The sequence below is a fragment of the Periplaneta americana genome, chromosome 3 (genome assembly GCF_040183065.1).
Source record: "Periplaneta americana isolate PAMFEO1 chromosome 3, P.americana_PAMFEO1_priV1, whole genome shotgun sequence".
Lineage (NCBI taxonomy): Eukaryota > Metazoa > Arthropoda > Insecta > Blattodea > Blattidae > Periplaneta > Periplaneta americana.
In genome coordinates this window covers 181880353-181903805 of record NC_091119.1, presented here as the reverse complement: position 1 = coordinate 181903805, position 23453 = coordinate 181880353, and the positions used below count along the sequence as shown (strand labels likewise).

The following is a 23453-nucleotide window of genomic DNA, read 5'->3' as shown; positions in this document are numbered from 1 at the left end:
TTTCCTGCCGACTTTTGAATGTGAAATTTCTTTGGACTGGGAGAATCACAGTGTAATAATAACAGATCCATATTTCGTCCATAGTTACAATACTGTCGGAAAAAAATTAGAAGAATCCTCTTCAAAACAGCAGCATAGCCAGTGCTTTTCTTCTGGAGAAAAAGGTGGTGGAACCCTGTTTAGTACCGGTACATATTATAACAGTTGGAAAATGATTACTGTCCAATACAGAGCAAAGGGAATTTTGTCATTTTTAACCACACTTTCGCCGAACTTTAAGACTCAAAGACTAAGCAAGTTCAAAGAAAAATTAATTATCAACACATTTCTCGGGTTTCATGATGAAAAACATAGCAAAAAGATGCTGGAATGCTGTTCCAGCACATTCCACCAGAAAAAAGCATTGAGCAGGAATACTTGGAAATTGTCACTTTTGAGTTGTTTCTGATCCATAGTACATGTTTCGTCCCGAGTGTTTCATCCAAGTCACTTACGTCCCAGGAATTATTTAATCACAAATAGCTTTTATATTAAATTAATGTTCATACCACGCGACTGGAACCAAAGCGAAACACTTTTGTCTCATGTTGAATCCAACTTCCTCTGTGGTCGGTGTAGAGGGAGAGGTTATCGACCACCACTGTTCCCATTAGAATTTGGAACAGTTATGAACATGCTGTAGCTAGGCTTTCCAGAATGACAAACCTCGTGGAAGGTTGGAATAAAATAAATCAAATCATGAGGAAATCACACCCATCAATTAATGAGTTCCTAGATAAATTACAAAAGGAGGCATCTGTAGTGGCCAGAGAACTCCTATGTGTTGAAGTTGGTGGATCTCCAAGGAAGAGAACAAAAATTCATGTAGCCGTAGATTGTTAGGTGCAAAGAGTTGTAAGTCGTTATAATGAATGTAAGGATAATGGTGGAATTACACAGTGCTTATGCACTTTGGGACATGCTGTTTCAGGACAATTAAGGTACGGTCACACGTCACTACTTTTGCTGCGCAACTTTTGTACTGCAGCTGCAAAAGTTGCGTGTCGTGTTCACACGTAAGCCAAAAGTAGCACGCTGCACGCTACTTTTCGTGCTGCGCAACCCGAGTGCTGCAAAAGTTGCAACTGGAGGTTGTGAGTCTGTTCACACACAAGGCGCTACTTTTGCAGCCGCAGTCATGCTGCAGGTTTCCATCTCTGTGTTGACTTCTCAATATACATTTTGTGGTTATGTTCGCATTATTAAGAAACTCATGCGAAAGCTTCCTTATTTATTATTTGCTTTTCTGTCGTATCTAGTTTTCAGAAATTGACATTATTTTTACTATAAAGCTTTTAAAAAGCCTATATACTTAAATGATAACCAACAGCATATTCACGTAATCAATGTTGGCAACCCTCCTGTTTGAAACTGCGCTACAGAAAATTAAAAAAATGAATTATATCGTCAGCAAATATGCTCAGACTGTGTTTTGCATTTAATAACTGTTACAAATAATTTATTTTCATCACATCTAACATTAAAATACATCCAAACAATAAAAGTATCATTGGCACATATGGATGGCAACACTGGTCGCAACCGCAGCAAAAGTTTCAACAAAACTGATATCAAAAATGCTGCAGCTGCAACCCTGAGAACCCTGTTCACACGTCGCTACGTTGTTTACATGTCGCAGTACGAGAGTTGCGCAGTTTTTTTGTACTGCATCGCTGCAAAAGTAGCGATGTGTGACCGTACCTTTATTCTGATATATGTACCTGAATTAAATAAAGCTAGTACACTTTTAAATCATTTGTAATTTATTTATTTATCAGAGTTTCATAAAATATACAAATTACCTTAACTTTAGTTTGAGACTAAAAAATTGAGACACAAGAAAGAGGGAACTAAGCATCCCTGGGACAAAAAAATTGGGACGAAAGTTACTGGTACCATTTGCTGTGATGAATTATTTTTTAAAGAGTTGTCTAGTATGTCTAGCAAGGTGTCTTTGCTCTCCATTCTTCCTCTATTAAATTCCACAATTCAATTTTTATAGTGGGTTGTGAAGTATAATAATCCCTCAACGTATCCACCATATACACTTAGATTACCTTGCTAGATTTACTAAACAACTCTATAAAAAATAGTTCATCACAGACTGATGCTCAATTTTATCAAAATTGTTTATCTGACATAATTTCTTTAAAAATACAATATAGGATCAGCTAAACTTTTCATCACCAAATATGGAGTAACTATTTCTCAAACAACATACCCTTTTTCATGGCAACAGCCTTTAACTTTAATTTATAATGAAGATACAAGTCTACCTATATTGTTTAGTTTATATAAAGCTGCCATGTAACTGTCGAGATGTTTACTGTTATCTTTGTGTTATTATCAGGGTTATAAATGCGAGCTTCAGTCAAGCGAAATGCAATCACTGGTCCCTCCAGCCTTGGTAGGCAAGGCAGATGTGTTGTTCGGAAATTTGGAGGAGATATACACTTTCCATAGTGATGTGTTCCTGCGGGACCTAGAGAACTGCATCTCCAACACAGAGCTAGTAGCACTGTGCTTTACACAGAGAGTAAGTATGTTATGAATAAGCTGCGGATTTATGCCTATATGCCTATTTTAATGCTTAACCTGAAGAGCCAAGCTTTTAGGTTACATATCCATTTTAAGGCATTGTGAGTATTATATGCGAATTATATAGTGCCTATAATTGCCTATTTCACTAGTAAATGCCTATTTGCTTATAAATGCCTAAAAGTTGCCTAAATATCCGTATTATATATTATACTTGAATTTATTGACCATTCTATCTGTACTTTTTGAATCTGTAATTTTTTTCTTTTTTATCCAGCAGAGGGTAGTGACATTATAGAACTCTCGATAATTGTGTGTGTTACGTTTTACTGCCACCATAACGTGAAGAAATCGAATAATTTAAAATCAACCAAAAGCAAAAAAAATGTTTTTCGAAAGCCGTTTGAATCACTGGTGATAGTTGACTAGGGTAGTTGTTTTAAACTGTGTATTCGTTTTGCGAGTTTGTGAGTTGAGTTTTCTGCTGTAATATGTGAAATATACCGTGGAGGTATGCCAGAGCAAAAGACATCAGAAGCACTGATTGGAAATGACATTGACATTACTGCGTTCCCACTGGTTTGGTCCCCAGCTGAGATTGGATCCCTGAAGTATTGCCCATCACTTCATGTGAAGTGGAGAGGAGTTTCTCCCAATTTAAGAATATTCTTACAACATACATCAATTTTCATTACAACATTTGGAGGAATATTTAGTTATTGACTACCATAATGACGTTCCTATAGGAACTAATGTATATGCTACGTAATACTATGCTATGATCGTGTTAGTCATTAAGAATTAGAAATTGATAGTGCTTTTTAAATGCCTATTTTAGAATTTTGAATGCCTATTTTGCCTGCCGATTTCAACTGTTTTTAGTGCTTAAAAATACGCAGCTTGGTTATGAATAAGTGAAAATTAATATATTAATGCGAAAAAATATTTTTATAATTTTCTGTCTATGTATTTCACAAAGGAGCTGCTAATGAGTTCATGTGCAAACCTCCCCTCAAACTGCACACACAGATATTCACAGCAGATAGACAAATATAAAAAAAAAAGTTAGCTGCTTAAAAACTTACTGTGAAAACTTGCTTTGAATATGACATTGGGAAACAACGGAATGTACTTGGAGAGGATAATTGACTTGCCATCTGGCATGAATGCCTATGCTGTCACATGATATACAAGATGGCTTTGTACACTCACAAGGAAAGCTCACCAAGTGATAATGGATTTTCACAACGATTTTTCCCCCATACTTTCCATTTGAAACAAGAAATCTCTCTATAAATTTCTACATCTGGAGAAGGCCTAACTTTCGAGATATGATTTTTCAAAATAATCCCTTGACAACCATTTAAGTCTCATATCTCCATTGCCATAGTGAAGAAGAAAATGTTTAAGGCCCCAAATGTTTATGCATTGCCCTCAAAATTGGAAAAACCTATTTCTTCATAGACTATTCTATAGTCAATTTCATTAATATTATGTATCTGCTGTACCATTTTCATAGCTTACATTATTTAAGGAGATTTTGATGGAACGGTATGCAGCTAGGTGAGATGAGATTTAATTCACTGTTTGCATTAGCTGTTATAGCTCTGGGTTGCAGTGGCGTAGCGTCAATGTAAGCTAAAAAGCTTAGCTTCCCCAGTTAGTAATGATTTCATAATAAACCTGCAGTTTATGGAGAAAATTATTTATCAATTTTAATAGCATTTATATTTACGCTTTAAATGTTGTGGTGCGGCAGCTCAGGATGATTTGAGATGCAGCAGTAAACAAGAAGCCTGCACACACCAGCTTCCAAGCAGACTGGTTTCTTCTGTGTAATGCACCCTGCAGATTTTCCATCTCTTTCTAACTAAACTACTGGTACCCTAGTCGCAAGGCTTCCAAGAAGCTAGCTTTAACATTTAAAATAAGTAGTTTCCGAGTTATCCCTTTTCGTCAGTTGTGTTCAGTTGAAGTGTTAGTGTGCATTGTGGCTGATATAATAAATAATGAGCGAAATAACAGTTCCTGACACTAATTTACTTGAATTTTTTAGGACAATTGTATTATCAAGACTGACTTACGAACAAAAGTGTGATTTAAAAAACAAATGACAAACTCCCTTGCTGTCAATGAAGGACACAACCAAAAGACAGACGCATACTTACGTAATGATATTAATATTGTGATTTCTCTAAGTATGACAGGGAGTGAGCTAATATTATACGTATACATGTCTATTTGTTAAGAGATATGTGTAAACCGTGAAATCATATTTTATTACGTCTCATTTCAGGTCATGCCTTATTGGTGTTACTTATGATGTTCCAACCAACTTTCGACTGCTGACTTGAAATTGACTACTATTTATTTAAGACTGTATTTTTGTAATACGTTTTCTCATATTGCATGAAAGACAACTTTAGTTAGCTTCCCCTGCTCAAAATTTCATGCTACGCCACTGCTGGATTGGAGAATTTGAAAAAAATCATATGTCGAAAACTAGGCTTTCTCCGGATGTACAAATGTATAGAGAGGTTTCATACTTAAAATGGAACGTGTAGGAGAACAATCATTGTGAAAATTATTATCACTTGGTGAGCCTTCCTTGTCAATGTGCTTCAACAGCTGAGCAAGCGCTGTGTACCTACTCAACATCAGAGACTACTCATAATTTCGCTAATATTTAATTTCACAACCTTATAGTCATTATGAGTAGTTATTGTTTTCTATTTGTCTGCTCTGGATATCTGACAGTATAAACAATTTGAAGGGAGTTTTCGACATGAGCTGGTTAACAGTTACGTTGAGCATTTAAAAAGAATTCTGTTTTAACATTAGAAATTTATGTAATGTATAAAACAAATTGTAACTTCTGATTATATTGAATTTTGAAGTAGGGTGAGGGTAGAAACATTACAGTTTAACTTGGTTGTAGTGGCCAGTGTTAGTGCTCCACCTTAACTACAGCAACAGTCATTAAAAAATGTGAGTTTTATCTGTATTAAACATATCTGACTTATTATTTTTAATAAACAATCGTTTATAGCAACATTTGACAACAATGTAAATGCTTCAGAAGTTCATTGTACATAAACAGAAACTGTTATTCAGAGGAATTTGCAGGTAGCCGGAAATATCATTAGTGACCAATACCTTTTTCCTTACTGTGACAAAAGCATTTTATTAGCCAAGAAGTGGAATTCTTTAACAAAAAAAAAAAATGTGAGGTAGGTCCCAAATTCTAACTTCTTCGTCTATGCCAACAATCTTTTACAAACAATAGCAGGCCAAGTTGTATATTGTACTGTAATTTGCATATAGGTTTAACATACGGTATAATGGAGCTGGGTGCAAAAGAAAAAATTTAAGAATGAAAGATAAAGTTAATGTTAAAAGACAAATCGAAAGTGGTAAAAAGAAAGGTGATGTGAGCCGTGAATTTGGTTTGATTAAGGAAGAATTGAGAATGATTTAAAGATGAAGTATTTTGCAAAATGGAAGCAGAAAAAAATTACAGAATTCTTCAACCAACATTCTTAATTACTGAGAGTACTGTACGTATTTTAATTAGTGTACATTCTAGTACTTTATTCCGTAGTTACTATGTTCAACAATCCAGTAGAATGTTCTAATTTTTTTAAATAATCATAAAAAATACAAGAGTGGTGTAATAGTACATTATGCAACGAGCCTATAATGGTAGTAATTAAGACGCGAGTATGTTTGTTTATGAAACAAGTGCAAGCAAGTTTCATAATTTTCATACGAGCGTCTTAATTACCATTATAGGCAAGTTTCATACGACTATTTATGCTCGACCATATTTCTAACTTGAAATTATTCATAAGTATTCATGTTATGGTTATGTAAGTGAGGAGCGGAACTGACCTGAATTGTGAGATGTGCGCAGACGCGAAAGTATTGATTTTTTCCGAGGCACGAATGTCATTGACCTTGATATAATCTAGAGAATAACATGAACATTAGTCTTGATATAACCTGGAAATTGATTTAGAATTGAAAAACAAGATGACAAATTGAATTTATTTGAATATTATTTACAATTAACGCTAAGTATTATAGTAACAGAACATAACCTTCTGCGACAATATTGGATTTCCAGCCTCCGTGACTTTTCGGTAATTGTCTTTCGATTGCATATTCGAGAATAATCGATACTTGCGGTTTTATAATGGTACAATGGTGATTTCTCATTGGCTGAACAACTGAATTATAATGAATAGGTGTACTTTAATGAGATGCATTAAAGGGCTACTACCAGGTGTATAATTACTACATTTCGGCATGGTCGAGCATAAAGTATTTTAAAAAGTTGTAGTAGTGTAGATTTATATAAAATTACAAATTAAATTATAGTAGTGTACAAAATACATGATATTGTGAATGTATTCTTCCTTGAATTTTATTTATTGTATTTATTTTTTTTGTACGACACTTGTTTATTGCAACATTTCTTTACTCCATTTGGTGATGCTATACCCAAGTTCAGCTGTATTTTCTTTTGCATTGCAGTATATTATAATATGACAAATGATATCCTTTGAAATAGATACACTTATATCGTTCAAAACACTAATACCGGTATATGATAATAGCAATACAGTAATCATTCTATTTATTATTATAGTTAAATGTTACTAATATAACTTTTGTTGTGTTTGTTCCCAATAGAGAGATGCGTTCCTTCGTTTATATAGTTATTACTGCCAAAATAGCCCCCGTTCAGAACGCCTCAGGGAGACTGTAGGAGAAAAGAATATGTTCTTCCAGGCCTGCCAACTGAAGCTTGGTCATAAACTTCCACTAGCAGCCTATCTCCTTAAACCAGTGCAAAGGATAACAAAATATCAACTCCTGCTCAAGGTGAGCAAAAAAGTGCTTTTAATTGAATATCTTTAACATTTTTTTTAAGATCAAATTGAATAGAAGTTGCAATAATATTCCTTTCTCAATTTCGAATTTTCATAGTATAAACGAGTCTAGTAATGTAATTTAACTGCTTAATCGTCATAAATTCTTTTTTGATTTTTTGATGCAGTCATTAGGCCTAATTCTTCGTCTCTTCAAGGATTGGGTACTGTTTCCACCATTTATCCATTAATTGTCTTAGTGCCGACCTTCTTTGCGTAGTATTATGTGAAAAATGCCAAGTAAATTTACATAAGGGGAACTATATCACAATTAGATTGTGACCGGCACTTCTAGCAAAATTATACAGTCACGATGGATTGGCACTCTAAAGGTTAAAACTAATTCTGCTGTTTCTTGTGAGATTCATTCTATTACTTTTTCTTTCTACCCAGTCCATTAGTCTGGTAGTGACTGAGCAATCGATGCTGATACATTCTGCATACATGTTCTTTCCATTTATGATTTCTTTTTACATTCTGTAACCATTTATTTTTGTTACAAAAAGTACAGTATGTTCAAAATAAAATTGTCATTCACTTGCTGGTTTAAGAAACTAACAGTTCACATTGCAGACAACTGTATTCACTTTGTGTTTGAAGTCTGCTAAGCTAAGTCAGTACAAGGTAGAAGTATTCCATTTCTTATTCATTGTTCGATACACTCTTTTAACACTTATAATCACTGAATGACTTTATATCATCTTTACGGTGTTAACTTTTGCAGTTTACCAGGCTGACTAGCTTCGAAGTGATGTCCTTCATTGTCCGAAGCCTAGTCTGTTACATTTTACTTGTAATCATAGGCAATATATATAAGTAGCTTAATATCAAAGACGGACATCTGTCGTCTCCATAGTTCTGATCTAGAGGCAATTTTTTAATTCACAGTGTCCTTTGTAGTTTTTAATACAATTTATTTTATAAATGTAGTGTTAGAGTTTGTATTTAGTTTCACTATAACTGGAAAGAGCATGAAAAATTGTATAAAAAACCACAGCTCTCTAAATTTCGATTGAGGTCAGATGTCCGTCTTTTTCTATACATCTTGATTACACAACTTTTTTCTTTTTTTCTGTTTTTCTTTTGTCTCAAATTATTTATTCATGATAGTCTTGAGTAAAGTAAGATAATTAAACATAATTTCTTCAGTTTAGTTCTTAGCATCAGGGACAGATGACATTTTGAATTCAAGTTGAGTATTGCAGTTCTTTTGTAAACTTTTATGGTGTGAATTACAGGATCTTCTGCGATATAGTGATGATAGAAACTGCTGCAAGGAACTACAGGAGGCTTTGGACTGTATGTTGGTTGTACTGAAGTGTGTGAATGACAGTATGCATCAGATTGCCATTACAGGCTTCTGGGTAAGTCATCTGTGTTGTAAATGCTTTATTGTCGCTAGTTTTTCTATAGAATAATGCGTTTACTCTCATACACTTGTATGCAGCCAAAACAAGTTTATCGGATTTAACGATTGCAATTTTTAAACAAAATATGTACAAGTGTTCGCGTAGGCTTCCGCAGCTGGTGTACATGGTGTGTGGATAAGCTTCAGGGCTTCTACCACGTTGTCTTGGTGTTATTGGCTGACGTTTCGACCGCTGTGTTGTTGCCATCTGCTCTGAAGATGGCCACAACACGGCGGTCGAAACGTCAGCCAATAACACCAAGACAACGCGGTAGAAGCCCTGAAGCTTATACACACACCAAAATATGTACAAGTTGGTTAATAGAAAGTATTCAGATGTTTAATTGTAAATATTTTGTGTGCGTTGCAATTTAATTTTTTCTGATTTGTAGGGTGAGTTGTGTGACCAGGGCGAACTGCTGATGCAAGGTTCGTTCTCAGTCTGGACAGACAGCAAAAAGGACAGACTACGAGAATTGAGACTCAAACCAATGCAGAGGCACATTTTCTTGTATCAGAAGGCCATGATTTTTTGCAAGAAAGCTGCAAAAGAGGTTCATAACAAAGATACATACCACTTTAAAAGGTACCTCAAGGTGAGTTTCTGCAATAAAAATAAAAGAAGTATGATTGTTTTGTTAGAAAATTTCATTCTGTTCGTCAGCATTTTCACCTCATTGTTATATACAGCGCTTTTTTTCAGCCGGAACGGTCCGGAACGCGTTCCGGTAAACTTTTTGTCATTACAAATTCCGAGATATATTTTATAAGCGAAATTGAAAATTAAAATTGCCGCCACTGCCGAGTCCAAGAGTTTACATTTTCTCATTATTATCGTTGGTGCAAAAGTAACTCATGCAATCTATAATGCTGCCATCTTCCGTTATTGATCCTGAAACTATAGCTCGAAATCACAAAATTTCCATTATGCTTAAAATTGATGAGCTCCGTTTGGAACTTATTGTAATATAAAGTAATATTAGGCCTAATAATATGTAGGCCTAATATTTTTAAATCTACGTTTTTGTTGTATAATGTGATCGAGTGATAGAGTTCCGGTAAACTTTTTTCCAGAAAAAAAGCATTGGTTATACAACTGTTGGAGGAGCTAAAAAAAATTTGATGTTGTTCGGGTAAAGGGAGTTAAGTCATTTTTTGTGGAAATGGAGATTTGCTCCCTGGGTGAATACACAAGTTAAATTCTACAAGTGGGTGTGCAAAAAACGAAATAACACTAGCATTTAATGTGTTTTATTTATGAAGAAAATTGTTTGCAATAAAGGTACGAAGTTTAATTTTCATTTATCTCAAAACTTGCTTATCTTGTTTTACCCAAACACCATCGATTTATTGCCAGTGTCATCAGCTATGTTTTAAACCTTTTATTTTCTATCATCCTGATACAATTGCTAGATATGTCATCTCGGAATAATCTTTCACAAGTTGGCAGGCAGTTGTTGTTCTTTGCTGTTCTGATTTTCTTATTGTATGACGTTTCTGTTCGAAATATTGTTATTGCTAAATCTGTGCTTCATTGGCTGGTCATGATAATATCTTTGAAAAATATTGGAGTGCAAGAGGTCAAATGACTTTATTGTCAAACGCCTGGCATTAGAAAACAACAACAACATATTGTTATTGCTTCTTTTTCTTCCTTTGTCAGCCACCGGCATGGCTCAGTCGGTTAAGGCGCTTGCCTGCCGATCTGAAGTTGCGCTCGGGCGCGGGTTCGATCCCTGCTTGGGCTGATTACCTGGTTGGGTTTTTTCCGAGGTTTTCCCCAATCATAAGGTGAATGCCAGGTAATCTATGGCGAATCCTCGGCTTCATCTCGTTATCACCAATCTCATCGACGCTAAATAACCTAGTAGTTGATACAGCGTCGTTAAATAACCAACTAAAAAAATCTTCCTTTTTCTGTTAGCCATTCAAAATTACTACTGTTCTTAACTTCACCAAATTTTTCTGCATACCTTATGATTGTTCAAGTTATTCCCTTGTATTTACTCCCCTTCAAGTCAGCTGCTAGATGACGTGAATAATAATTTTATTGAACTCGCTAAATATTAGTGAATTATATGTCTATCCTAAATTCCTACCACAGTCATATCAACGCCAGTATCGATGAGTTAATTTGAAAATCTTCCATCAAGGGCACCCATGTTTATTTTCCTGGTGACGGGAGTTGATGAGGGTCTCAGCTACCAGAGTGGTGTGAGGTCTCCCTGATAAAAGTGTTCAGCAACTTGACCACAAAAGCAATTTTAGAATATCTGAACATAATTATTAGAAGTCAGTTATTTGAGAGTTTCAAGCTCACATTTTCATAAACATGTGGCTGAAAAATAATTAACAAAAAATAAAATTGTGTTAGCTGAACACAAAGAATATAGTTCTATTTTTGTCAGTATAACTGAAAGTAATGGCTTTGTAACAAAATGAAAATAATAAACATTGGTAAGTTTTAAAAATGAAGGTGGTTTCTCATAGCATTGTCAAGAAGAGGCAATGAATTCTGCATTACAGATTGATAAGTCATACACATGAAATAAGAATTCGTATACACTAGTCATATCAATATTTCTTATAGACACTTTCCTCGAAGTTTGGATTTTCTTCTGTTACAGTTTTAAAATATGTGTGCGGCCACTCACTGGAGATACACATGCATGTACACTCAAAGTACAAATATGTGCGTACATACAGGCTATTCCATATGAAATCGATCAGTAAAAAAACTCGCATTTTTTTTAATACTCTAATTTTTTCCCGATTTATACAAGGTGCTGAGGACAGTGCATTTTCAAAAATATACTATCGAAAGTCAAACGGTTTTCGTACTATTGAGCGACAAATTTAGTGTATTTTATAAAAACAAGCCTCTTTCAGCGCTCAGAACTCTGGAACCATTTACTGCAGAACATTGAACGGGAGCTCATTTTGAAGCTGACATTTGGTAGGTTATGTTAAGAAGTAATTCTTATTTTTATTATATACAGAGAGACAGATAATCTGATTTTACTTACTTTTAGGCTTTTTGCCAATTTGTAAAAATGTAAAAAATATTGAGAAAAAACCTTCCATTATTAAGAGGGACTTCGGCATTGTTTGGTTAGTGGCTCAGCAATAAGTTTCGAGGGTATTAAATAAATTATTTTCACACGCCTAGACTTGAACAGCGCAGTACCGCACGCACTGGCCGAGAGCTGAAGATAAGCAAGCATTGGGCGTCATTTTACTGCTGTGTTTATGAAAACTTGTGATAAAGCTAGCCCAGCTATGCGCTACTAGACGAAACATCACGTGTTTGTCTCCTGGCCTTGCTTATCTCGGCTAGCTCCCATCTCACAGTCAGCTGGTTACTTCACGCGCGTACTATTAATTTTCTTTATTTGATATTTTCAATACTTTCTTATCAACGGTACACCAGTAAAAAATATGTGTTCATTTGTACTTTCAATGCGGAATCTAATCATATATTTTTTAAATATTTTTTCGTGGTCAAAGGTGTCTTAATGAAGAAAAATCTAAATTTCTCCATTTCCATAAAAAGTAAGAAAAACTGTTTATATGTCAATATAAACTTTAATTTCTCAGCATCAAAATAAACCATGGTTTTGATCATTGGGTGAAAGGTTTTCTGAGCCACAACAGTTTAAAGTTGCTAATTTTATGAAAATACAATAAATTTAAATATTTTTAATTTAAACACTATGAAGTTCTGATGCCTCAAACTTCGCACAAAGTATTGTATCACAGTTCTCTACGTACAAAAAAAGTTTCATTGTATTTAAAAATTGCAAAGGTCAATTTTCTCTATATTTCGGTCGATTTGAGATGGAATAGCTCATACATACAATGCATGTTTTATTTATCATAATTATAAGTTACATTCGAAAAAGATAGATATTTGAATACGAAAATCATTTTGCCATGTTACGATTGGAACTATAGTCTTAAATAAAATAGAAAAGAACCCAGAGTCAAAATATTTGATATGTTGATGTTCTGTCAGATGTCTCAGATTGGTCTCACAGAGTCTGTAAAGGGTGACGCTCGCAAGTTCGAGGTGTGGCTGCAAGGTCGTCAAGAGGTGCACACAATTCAGGCCCTCACAGTACAACAGAAAGATGCTTGGGTCTGTGAGATCAAGCGTGTGCTGCTAGAGCAACTTGCCGAGCTGAAAGGAGAAAAGATTCGCCAGTACTCACTGGCAGGCACAGGAAAACCAATCCACAGGTGTGACTGCTTTATTAATAATTATATTTATATTACTTACACAAAAACTGCGCCTAATGTATCACTGTATTTCAGTCATAATGAAGAGGTCATTACAGGAGAAATAAAGTATACAACTTGAACGTGATTACAGTAGAACCCCGATCGATTATCCGTCACCCTATTAACCGATTGGCGGATTATCCGACTGTCTATTTCTCGTTCTTTTTTTTTCTTCAGAAATAAATAATTTACATGAAGTACTCTTTTGTGCAAGTAGGTTCTACATACGTTTTTGCTAGAGAGTGTTATTACAAGCCTTTATCGTTACAAAACATTGTCTACTGTTCAAAGTGCCGTTCTATAATATAACTTGTATATAAAAGTCTTCCACGGATGTTAACAGAAAACGTGTTGTGCTAAGTATCGAAAAAAAATGGAAATAATTTGAATGGTTTGACAAAGAGAAACTGTGGCTCATCTCGCATCAGAATACGAGATTGGAGTTACAAGTGCGCGATTTAATAAAAAGAAACAATGATAAAGTGTAAAAAATTATGTAAATCTACAACATGAGACCTCCTTTATTCCTATCTTTCCTGAGACAGTCATTACAAAGGGCTTCCTTGGCCCTTAAAAAATCCCGTCGTTGACAACCAGACTTAAATTAGTGAACTTCTGATCCACTACATAGCGAGTTAAATACAAGACCATGCAGGAAATAACAAAATCTTTCATGGTACGGATTATCCGATTTTTTCGATTAACCGTTCCGTCCATCCCCTTCATTACCACGGATAATAGAGGTTCTACTGTAGTTGGTTGCTGATGCTCCATTTGACTTCTTGCATGTTTTGCACAGGTTCATTTTGAATATAGCTTTGCAGTGAAGTATATTCTCTCCCTTTATTGTATAGATTGCATAATCAGACAATGCACAACGAGAGGAAAGAAAGATTTTCAATTTAAATTAGTAAACTATCAAACATTTTCGTTCAGTTTAGAGCCTTCTCCAGTTTGTCATAGATCTCTGAATTTTCTGTGACCAACATATCATGTTATTATTGGCAGATTTATAGAAGAATAAAGAGAAAAAAATACAGTATTTACTTTTAATTCACAGATAGCATATCGAATTGCAGATACGGTTTAATTAAATTTTGCAGCGTGCCAGATTTTATTCTCATGATATTACATCTTACAAAAATGTTTAAGAGATCAGTAAACCATTTAATGTTTTGATGTGTTGACGTGGTGGGGAAGTGGGATGAGCACGTAGAAGCAGGCGAGGGTGATGTGAGTACAGCAGAACTGCTTTTTAACGAATCTCTTGAGTTTTTTCTTTCCCCTTCCTTAAATAGGGATTTTCTGTAAAGGAGTTTATATAAAATTGGAAGGAAAGGCTAATATAAGTAGTACTAACATGTATGTTATATACCAAACATTATAATCATTTAATTAGGCCTACAGTTATTTACAGTACAATTCATTATAATATTTTCCAAGTCTTCAAATGGTAAGGCACGAATGTTTTTCTGTTTAGTTGAACCTGAACCACACTGAAACTCGGCATTGAAAATTTCATCTTCCTTCTTCATTATTTCCCATAATGAAGTAATTGGTAAACCATGCTTTCTTGCCATATGCGATAATATTATTTGAGGATTAGGATTAGCCTTAACACTCTTATTATTTTCACTTCTGTCCAGTAGTTAATTTCTTCTGTTTAGTCGCCATTATAACAATGCACAAACAGCATAACAGGATCCACACAACTCGCGAGAACAAAGCAAGACCATGGAGAACAATAAAGATTAACACCACCACATGACGCTTCATTACCTTCGATTGAGATGGGCTATCAAATACGCCGGTACTGTTGATTATTGAAAGTTGAGTCGATATTTCAGACTTCATTATAAGGAAATCGCTCGACTTCTATTCCTTAAAAGAGAAGGAATACCCACTTTTAAGGAAGTGGGAATTATTTACATTATTCTTATGGTAATTTCGTGTATTGTGGATCCCTATCACCACAGCATGGCACTTCCTCAGGTTGTGGATAGAGGAGACGACCTTCAGATATGGAGGGTAGCTGCGAATATGTTGAATAAGCTGTCGCGAAAAGCCGATAAGGGGTGGTCCTCTAGCTTGGAGTTTGGGTGAAGGGGTAACAATCCATCACCGTAAAAAACAGCTTGTTACGAAACCCCAAAATGAAAAGCACTTGTGGGCGGATCCAGAAATGCATATAGAGTGTTAGTTGGGAGGCCGGAGGGGAAAAGAACTTTGGGGAGGTAGAGACGTAGATGAGAGGATAATATTAAAATGGATTTGAGGAAGGTGAGATTGGGTCTGGATTGGTCTTGCTCAGGATAGGGACCGATGGCGGGCTTATGTGAGGGTGGCAATGAACCTCTAGGTTCCTTAAAAGCCATTTGCAAGTAAGTAAATATTCTTATGGTAATTTGATTGAGATTTAACAGATTATTCCTTAAAAACGGGAATGTTAAAATGAGGTTTTACTGTATTTCGTGTATACTGTAAACTGAGGTTACTTTGAAAACAGAGGGAACTTTGAACATTTTTTAAGAAAAATCATATTTAGGTTTCTAGATGCTACACTTGTTAGATGGAGGTAAATTTGGTATGAGAATGATTTTTATGATAATTTAACTCCATCTATAACAAGTGCAGCATGTAGGAACCTAAATATGATTTTCTGAAAAAATGTTCAAAGTTTCCTCTCTGTCCAAAGTAACCCCAGTTTACGGTACATAAGTATGGCATATTCGTATGTAGAGTGTACAGGTGCAAATGTGACGTGTTTTGAGAGCGCATGTGGTTGGTTTGTACTGGTATTTTTTTCTGTCCATAAGTGTAGACATGGGCTTGTAATTTTTGTGTGTTAATATAATGATGACATTAACTTTTGTACAGGCCTCTCCGTCAGACTAGTTCTTGGGAAAGTCACACAGGAGTAGCGAACAACCTGGCTGCCTTCAATACAGATAGTGAGTCCATCACAAGACCCACTTCTCATCCCCTGCCACAGCACACAGTGTCGGAGAATGGCGAGGAGGAGGGTGAAGGGGGGGCCTGGAGTTCGGATTACAGCAATAGTGAGGATGAAGACACGTACACTGAGCATAACGAGGTACACATCTGAGCATTATGCTATACATTTCATTTTAAACAAAAGATTTCTTAATTGAGAACAACACAGAATTTGACTGTACAGGGTGAAAAGTGTTCAGTAAAAGTAATGTCACAGGGTAAATCCTTAAGATAAAAGGAACAGAATTTTTCTTTGCCACTTTGCGTTATTTATTTTTATTTAGTGTGAAATTGACTTTGTTTCTAGAAATAATTTAAGAGTACACGGGAAGAACACGTTCTTTGAGATTGATTTTTACTACAAACTTTAGTTATTTTTTTTAATGACGATGTATCAACTACTCGGTCATTCAGCATTGATCAAATTGATGATAGGGAGATGAGGCCGAGGATTCGCCATAGGTTACCTGACATTCACATTATGGTTGGGGAAAACCTCACAAAAAACCCAACCAGGTAATCAGCCCAAGCGGGAATCAAACCCACATCCTAGCACAACTCTACACGCTCTACACCCAGTAGTACTCAGACCTTAGGGGGAAGCATACATCTACATTTCAGTAACAACATCGCCATTACTTAAAGTAATTTATTAATAAAATTGAAGTATTCAAATACTCCTAAACCGTAATGTGACAGTACATTATGCAAAATATTTGTTGAAACTGAGAACTTTAATGTAAAGACGTTTATAAATGTGTTCGAAATATAATAGAATCAAAAATTATCACATAATATATTTATTTCTGAAAAATCTAAGCATAAAGCAACAAAATAGGGGGACTTTACCATTTAAGGTACGGTCACACGTTGCTACTTTTGCTGCGCAACTTTTGTACTGCAGCTGCAAAAGTTGCATGTCGTGTTCACACGTAAGCCAAAAGTAGTGCGCTGCACGCTACTTTTTGTGCTGCGCAACCCGAGTGCTGCAAAAGTTGCAACTGGAGGTTGTGAGTCTGTTCACACACAAGGCGCTACTTTTGCAGCCGCAGTCATGCTGCAGGTTTCCATCTCCTTGTTGACTTCTCAATATATATTTTGTGGTTATGTTCGCATTATTAATAACTCATGCAAAAGCTACTTGTCTATTATTTGCTTTTCTGTCCTAACTAGTATTCAGAAATTGGCATTATTTTTATTATAAAGCTTTTAACAACGCCTATATACTTAAATGATAACCAACAGCATATTCAAGTAATCAATGTTGGCAACCCTTCTGTTTGAAACTACGCTACAGAAAATTAAAAAAGTGAATTATATCGTCAGAAAATATGCTCAGACTGTGTTGTGCATTTAATAACTGTTACAAATAATTTATTTTCATCACATCTAACATTAAAATACATCCAAACAATAAAAGTATCATTTGCACATATGAGTGGCAACACTGGTCGCAACCGCAGCAAAAGTTTCAACAAAACCGATATAAAAAATGCTGCGGCTGCAACCCTGAGAACCCTGTTCACACGTCGCTACTTTTAAGCTGCGCGCAGCATGAAAAAGTAGCGGGCAGCAGGTTCGCCAGCCGCTACTTTTTGGGTTGCACCGTTGTTCACACATCGCAGTACGAGAGTTGCGCAGTTTTTTGTACTGCAGTGCTGCAAAAGTAGCGACATGTGACCGTACCTTTATACTTTGCTCAGGAATCATCTTTCAAAAAGATCCTCCACTCTGTATAGAGAGCTGTGTCTTGTAAACTTCATGATAAAATTAAGAATTTGTTTTCGTGAAATTGATCATGGGATATTTTCTTTTCAGGGAGGAGGTCGTTTCACAGCTTTGGCCGACTACTGTGCCATGGGCCACAGTGAAGTGTCAATGCATGAGGGCGATGCAGTAGAACTGCTCAAGGTTGGCTGTGCTGGTTGGTGGTATGTCAGAGTGATAGGTATGTGTCATTTCGGATTATTATCTCCATTTCGCAAGGTCTAGATGAAGTATGGGATGTTCGGAAGCATCACAGTTAAGACGTTATTCTGAAAGCCTAAAGGTCGCGGGTTCGATTCTGATGTGGTCATGTATTTTCTCCATTGATCCAATCCTTTTGGCGTTGCTCTAGTCCTGGGATTTACTCTGCTTCTAACAGAAATTAATATATCCTCAAGGGCAAAGGCAGCAAGCACTGTTACTACTAATGCTGATTACTGCTTGTCTAGAATAAATGGGAGCCTTAATCTCTCACTACCCTGTAGACCTTCATGGCGTAAATAGGAATATATCTTTACCAATTTAGCTATGCTATAGAACATTAATTTATAGATTTTTAATAAAAGTACAAGATTTCGTTATACAATCTGAATTTCAGTTATAGCTCCTTGTAAACCTGACTTGAATAATTTCAAGGGAAAAATTGTTCCAGGACCGGGTATCGAACCCAGGACTTTGGCTGAACGTACCAATGCTCTACCGACTGGCCTACTCTGGAACTGTACCAGACCCTGGCTCAGTTATTCCCCTATATCCACATACCTCAAATGAATTGACAGAACATCTGAGCCCAGTATTGAGTGCACACTTACTGTGTGACTTAAATTTGTGGTTTTCTGTTAATGAACAATAAATGTGTGTTACACATATCTGGCTTTCAGGTATAGCTCTCTGTATAATACAAAGAACCTTAAGAATTTATTTATTTATTTATTCGTTCGTTTATTTACTTATTTAAAGAAGTAAATTAAAATCATCAGTACCAGTTGCAGAAGACACAGCCCTGCAGTATATATTGACTACACCCCACCTCTGGCTACTAGCAACAGGCATCTATAATGAACACCGATCAAAATACCCCTCATTTCTCGTGAAAAACAACTGAATAGACTACAATGGACTGTAGTGGACTTTATGTTGTCAGCAAACAGCTGGATACATTAAGATTGATTGATTGATTGATTGATTGATTGATTGATGGATCGATCGATCGATCGATCGATCGATTGATTGATTTATTTATTTTTTGCGAAATAAAACCTAAATTAACCAAGTGTTTATACCGAAATTCAAGATTTTTTTAAATCATAAAATAGAATCCCTAATGGTTGTGTAACTAAAAACACATTCGATTTCCTTATACTATTAATTAATACATACATTACGAGATATTGAAAGTAAAACTTGGTAAAATATGAAAAATGTATTGTGTAAGAAGAACTTTTGTCTCCTGAAGACTTGTTTTAATAAAAGAGCAGCAACACTTAGCAGGATTGTACTGTACAACAGTAGCGTTATGTGTGTTTCTCGATAGTTACTCTTTTTGGAATTCACCTAGAAGAAGAAATAATGTTAACACATGTATATCTGAGCCAAAAACATAAGCTTTGCATTCTCCTGGAAGTGTGTAAATATCACTTTAACTAAGTGTTTGCAAAGAAATGTTTTTCATTTTTCACTGTTAGTAAAAGTTGTACTTCTGTAAAATTATGTAGTTAGTTTTTGTGAGTTTTCAGACGAGTTTTTAAAAATCAGATTTACATTTTTAAGAAATATTTTTTTAGGCTCTTACAAACGTTACTTTCTCTATATTATAGTGGACAAAGTAGTACTTTAATACAGTCCAGTGGCACAGATGAAATGTTTTCACAACATTATTGGGAAGCAAAAATATTAATGATCATTACAAAATTGTAGTAGCACTGTTAAAAATATTATTTCATTTTAAACATTTGAAATGATAATAGAGTATGTGGTTATAAATTATGTAAAAATTGACAGACGGTCACGCCAATTTAAACCTAGATTAACGTTAAATTCTCCTTACAAGAATATTCTTAAGTGCAAGTGAATTGAACTTTCTTTAATCAAATGTAATTTAATCGAGAAATATTGTTAATGAATTTGATTTGTGATTTCTTATGTTTAGTTGTACTTCATATATCTGAGCTGTTCATTATGCCTTCAAGTTCGCTAGTATAACAATTTTTTTTCTTTTATTTTCCCATTTTCTCTTTCTATTCACCTTTTATTTCAGATTACCTGAATTTCTCCGTCTTTTAGGAGCTCTCCCAATACATGTTTTTCTTTTTAATTAATCGACTTTCCATCCTTTACAATTCACGTCAGTCTGTCTTCAATTCTTACTGTGGTAGGCTCTGTGTTTTTTTTTCTCACTCCGTATAAGTCATTAATTTGTGAGTGTGTATGTGCGTGCATGTACTTTCTGATTAACTAAATATTATCTTGTATTTTTTTTATTATGATGAACCCAGGATCACATTTAGAGGGCTGGGCCCCATCTGCCTACCTGGAACCATTTGGCAGAAAATCTCTCCGCAGCTCACAGTCAGTCAGCAGCCAAGATGGCAGCAAGTCCAGCGTGGTGTTGCCTTCAGAGTGAGCACCACGTAGAGGTATGTTAGCTCCTACCTCCTGATACCTGAGAAACAGTCATCCCTACACGGTTTGTTTCTATTGGCTGATGCTGGCATCAGTACACACTAAGAGGCTGTCCCTGTCTCAGTAGTTGCATTGCATGGCTGGATTGACAAGTTGCGTGACTGAATATGAACTGCAAATTACTGCCATTGTTCTTGATGCATAGGAATGCTGATGGATTAGAGGGCATTTTTCAGCTGGGAATCGGAAGATGAGATATATTGGTGATATGACTTTCTATTAACTCAGTTTAATAATGTAAATGAAATATCTATAATCCTCTCGTATTGTGCAAGTAGTAAGGAATGTTTATTTCACAAATCAGTATTACAGGAAGTACGTAGGGTTGTTTCCAATCTCTGGAAACGACTTTGAATGACGTCATGTGCATAAGGAGTCACATGACAGCTGAACTGTGGCGAGAGGTGACAGACCAGTAGTGAGTGATTTCATAGTCAGAATGCACGGTGTGTCACAGCAGCAGTGCCCAAGAAAATCGAGTCTTTTTGGGAGGAATACATTGCGACCCTTTTCGATGCCAAGTACAGTTACGTGAAAATCATAGAAGCCTGCAAAAAACGTGGTTTCGTTATTTCCAAGAAAGGCATCTTGTGTGTACCTAATAAGACTGGCAAAGTTCGGATGGGATTAATTCCAGAGGGGAAAAAGCCAGCAAATTCACCCCCCGCTACAAGTTGCATCCTCCAAGATGATACAAATTAATTCCATTCGAGCTTTGCCAGTCTTATTAAGTACACAGAAGATGCCTTTCTTGGAAATAACGAAAACACGTTTTTTTGCATACTTCTATGATTTTCACGTAACTGTACTTGGCATTGGAAAAAAAGGCTCGATTTTCTTGGGCATTGCAAAGTTCGGATGGGATTAATTCCAGAGGGGAAAAGGCCAGCAAATTCACCCCCCCCTTCCACAAGTTGCATCCTCTGAGATGATACAAATTAATTCCATCCGAGCTTTGCCAGTCTTATTAAGTACACAGAAGATGCCTTTCTTGGAAATAACGAAAACACGTTTTTTTTTTTTGCATACTTCTATGATTTTCACGTAACTGTACTTGGCATTGGAAAAAAAGGCTCGATTTTCTTGGGCATTGCTGCTCTGAGACACCATGCACTCTGACTATGAAATCACTCACTACTGGTCTGTCACCTCTCGCCATAGTTCAGCTGTCATGTGGCTCTTGATGCTTATGACGTCATTCAAATTAGTTTCCAGAGATCGGAAACAACTCTCCGTATTTGACGGAAAGACGCAGTCTGACAGTCTAAGCCTTCGTAGAAAACATTTCTTAATTCTGAAATTTCGAGTTCTCATGATAGTTGGGATATTGAGAAGCTTTTGGTTGCCCAACCGTGTGTTGAAATAAGATTTTTCTGGAGTTAGGAACCATTTGCAGGTTCCATTTTCAAGGTAGTAACAGGTTTAGAAAAGTCATCTGTTCTGGTTTCAAGCATAACAGACCCAACAGAAAAGGTGACCCTTCCAGATTAGGGTAGTATCTCTTGAGGCCTATAAGGATCGACTACACTAGTTCAAAGCATAATACAACCAACAGAATAGGCACTCCTTCGAGATGGTGGAGAATATGACCCTGATAATGAAACATGTAAACAGTTCCGAAACTTCCGAGAAATCATATCTCAGCATATGGCAGGATAACCTAAAAGTACCAATCTCAATCATTTCTCAGTTTATTGGAACAAGGTACTTCTCTCGTGACATTTTCTTTTAAATTTCTCCTCATACTTTTTTAACATACTTTAAAATATTACAGTTTGATCTACCTACACAATTGAGAGGTGATTACTGTGTTTGAAATATGTTGAACAGTGAAAAGATATATGAATTGATAACTACATTCAGATAGGGTTCATTAATGAGTTCTTAGTAACAGAGGCAATGAACTTCCTGTTTCTAAGAGAAAAAAAGAAGGTATTGTACAACTAAAAAATTTCTTAATGTAAGTCATTGCCAAGTCCTTTTGAGTTTCTACTTTTCTTAAATTTTATTCATAGTACATTGTTCTCACTTTTTGTGTCTTTAACTTAAGATAAAATGTATAATATTTTTTGCAATATGTTTTTTGTTTTTATTGTTTTACTGATTGTTAATTTGTTGCATTTTTATACTATGCATGAAAGGAGAAAAATGAGAATATGAAATTAAACAAAATAAATTGGATTAGTTTTCATTGTGGAATGAAACTGATACTTGAGAAAATGACACAATGAAACTTGATAATGTGGAGTGATGGGGAAAGCTGTATTAATAGGTTAATATGAACACCACAGCCTTTGTTCACTAAGCACCTTGCAGTTCAGTTGTGCAATGTTGCTACTGAAGAGAGAGAAGAATAATGTCCTGGTATGATTTTCAGTTTCTGTAACTGGATTACAAGTTTGAATATATTGTTAGCAACGTTTGTGTGTTGGTACTGACGAGAACTGCCTAGTTAATGTCGTCCTGAACATGATGGTTGTGTTGTGAGATATTTGTTATTTTGTGATCAAGTTCACATTTTCCTTAAGTGTTATATTTGCAAATTTATATATTATCAAAATGGTTTATAATTGGTGTCAATTTTGGAACATTATACTGTTATGCATTTATAATTTAAAAGAATCTCATTTATTCAATTCTCTTGTTATTAAAAAAAAAAAAAATCTCGTCTTTACTGAGACAATGTGAATCTTTATATTTTTATCAAGAATTCCTCACTGTAAATGTCTGCTCTCGGTCACATTCATTCTCTAATTTTTAATTATATAGAATATACTTAGAAAAATATCATCTGATCCTCGTTCACATGC

At 35.4% G+C, this 23453-nt stretch overlaps 1 protein-coding gene across 1 annotated transcript in view; it reads left to right on the top strand.

The window, feature by feature from the left end:
* The window catches only part of LOC138696892 (guanine nucleotide exchange factor DBS), a 57584-nt gene extending 36568 nt beyond the window's left edge, over nucleotides 1–21016 (top strand). Inside the window, exons 15-22 of the mRNA XM_069822359.1 lie at nucleotides 2390–2575; nucleotides 7273–7464; nucleotides 8750–8875; nucleotides 9312–9515; nucleotides 12935–13158; nucleotides 16078–16294; nucleotides 18013–18142; nucleotides 20457–21016. Of these exons, the coding sequence (XP_069678460.1) occupies nucleotides 2390–2575; nucleotides 7273–7464; nucleotides 8750–8875; nucleotides 9312–9515; nucleotides 12935–13158; nucleotides 16078–16294; nucleotides 18013–18142; nucleotides 20457–20584 (1407 nt within the window). The 3' untranslated portion in view covers nucleotides 20585–21016. The remainder of the gene's footprint in view (nucleotides 1–2389; nucleotides 2576–7272; nucleotides 7465–8749; nucleotides 8876–9311; nucleotides 9516–12934; nucleotides 13159–16077; nucleotides 16295–18012; nucleotides 18143–20456) is intronic.
* The last annotated feature ends 2437 nt before the right edge of the window (nucleotides 21017–23453 follow it).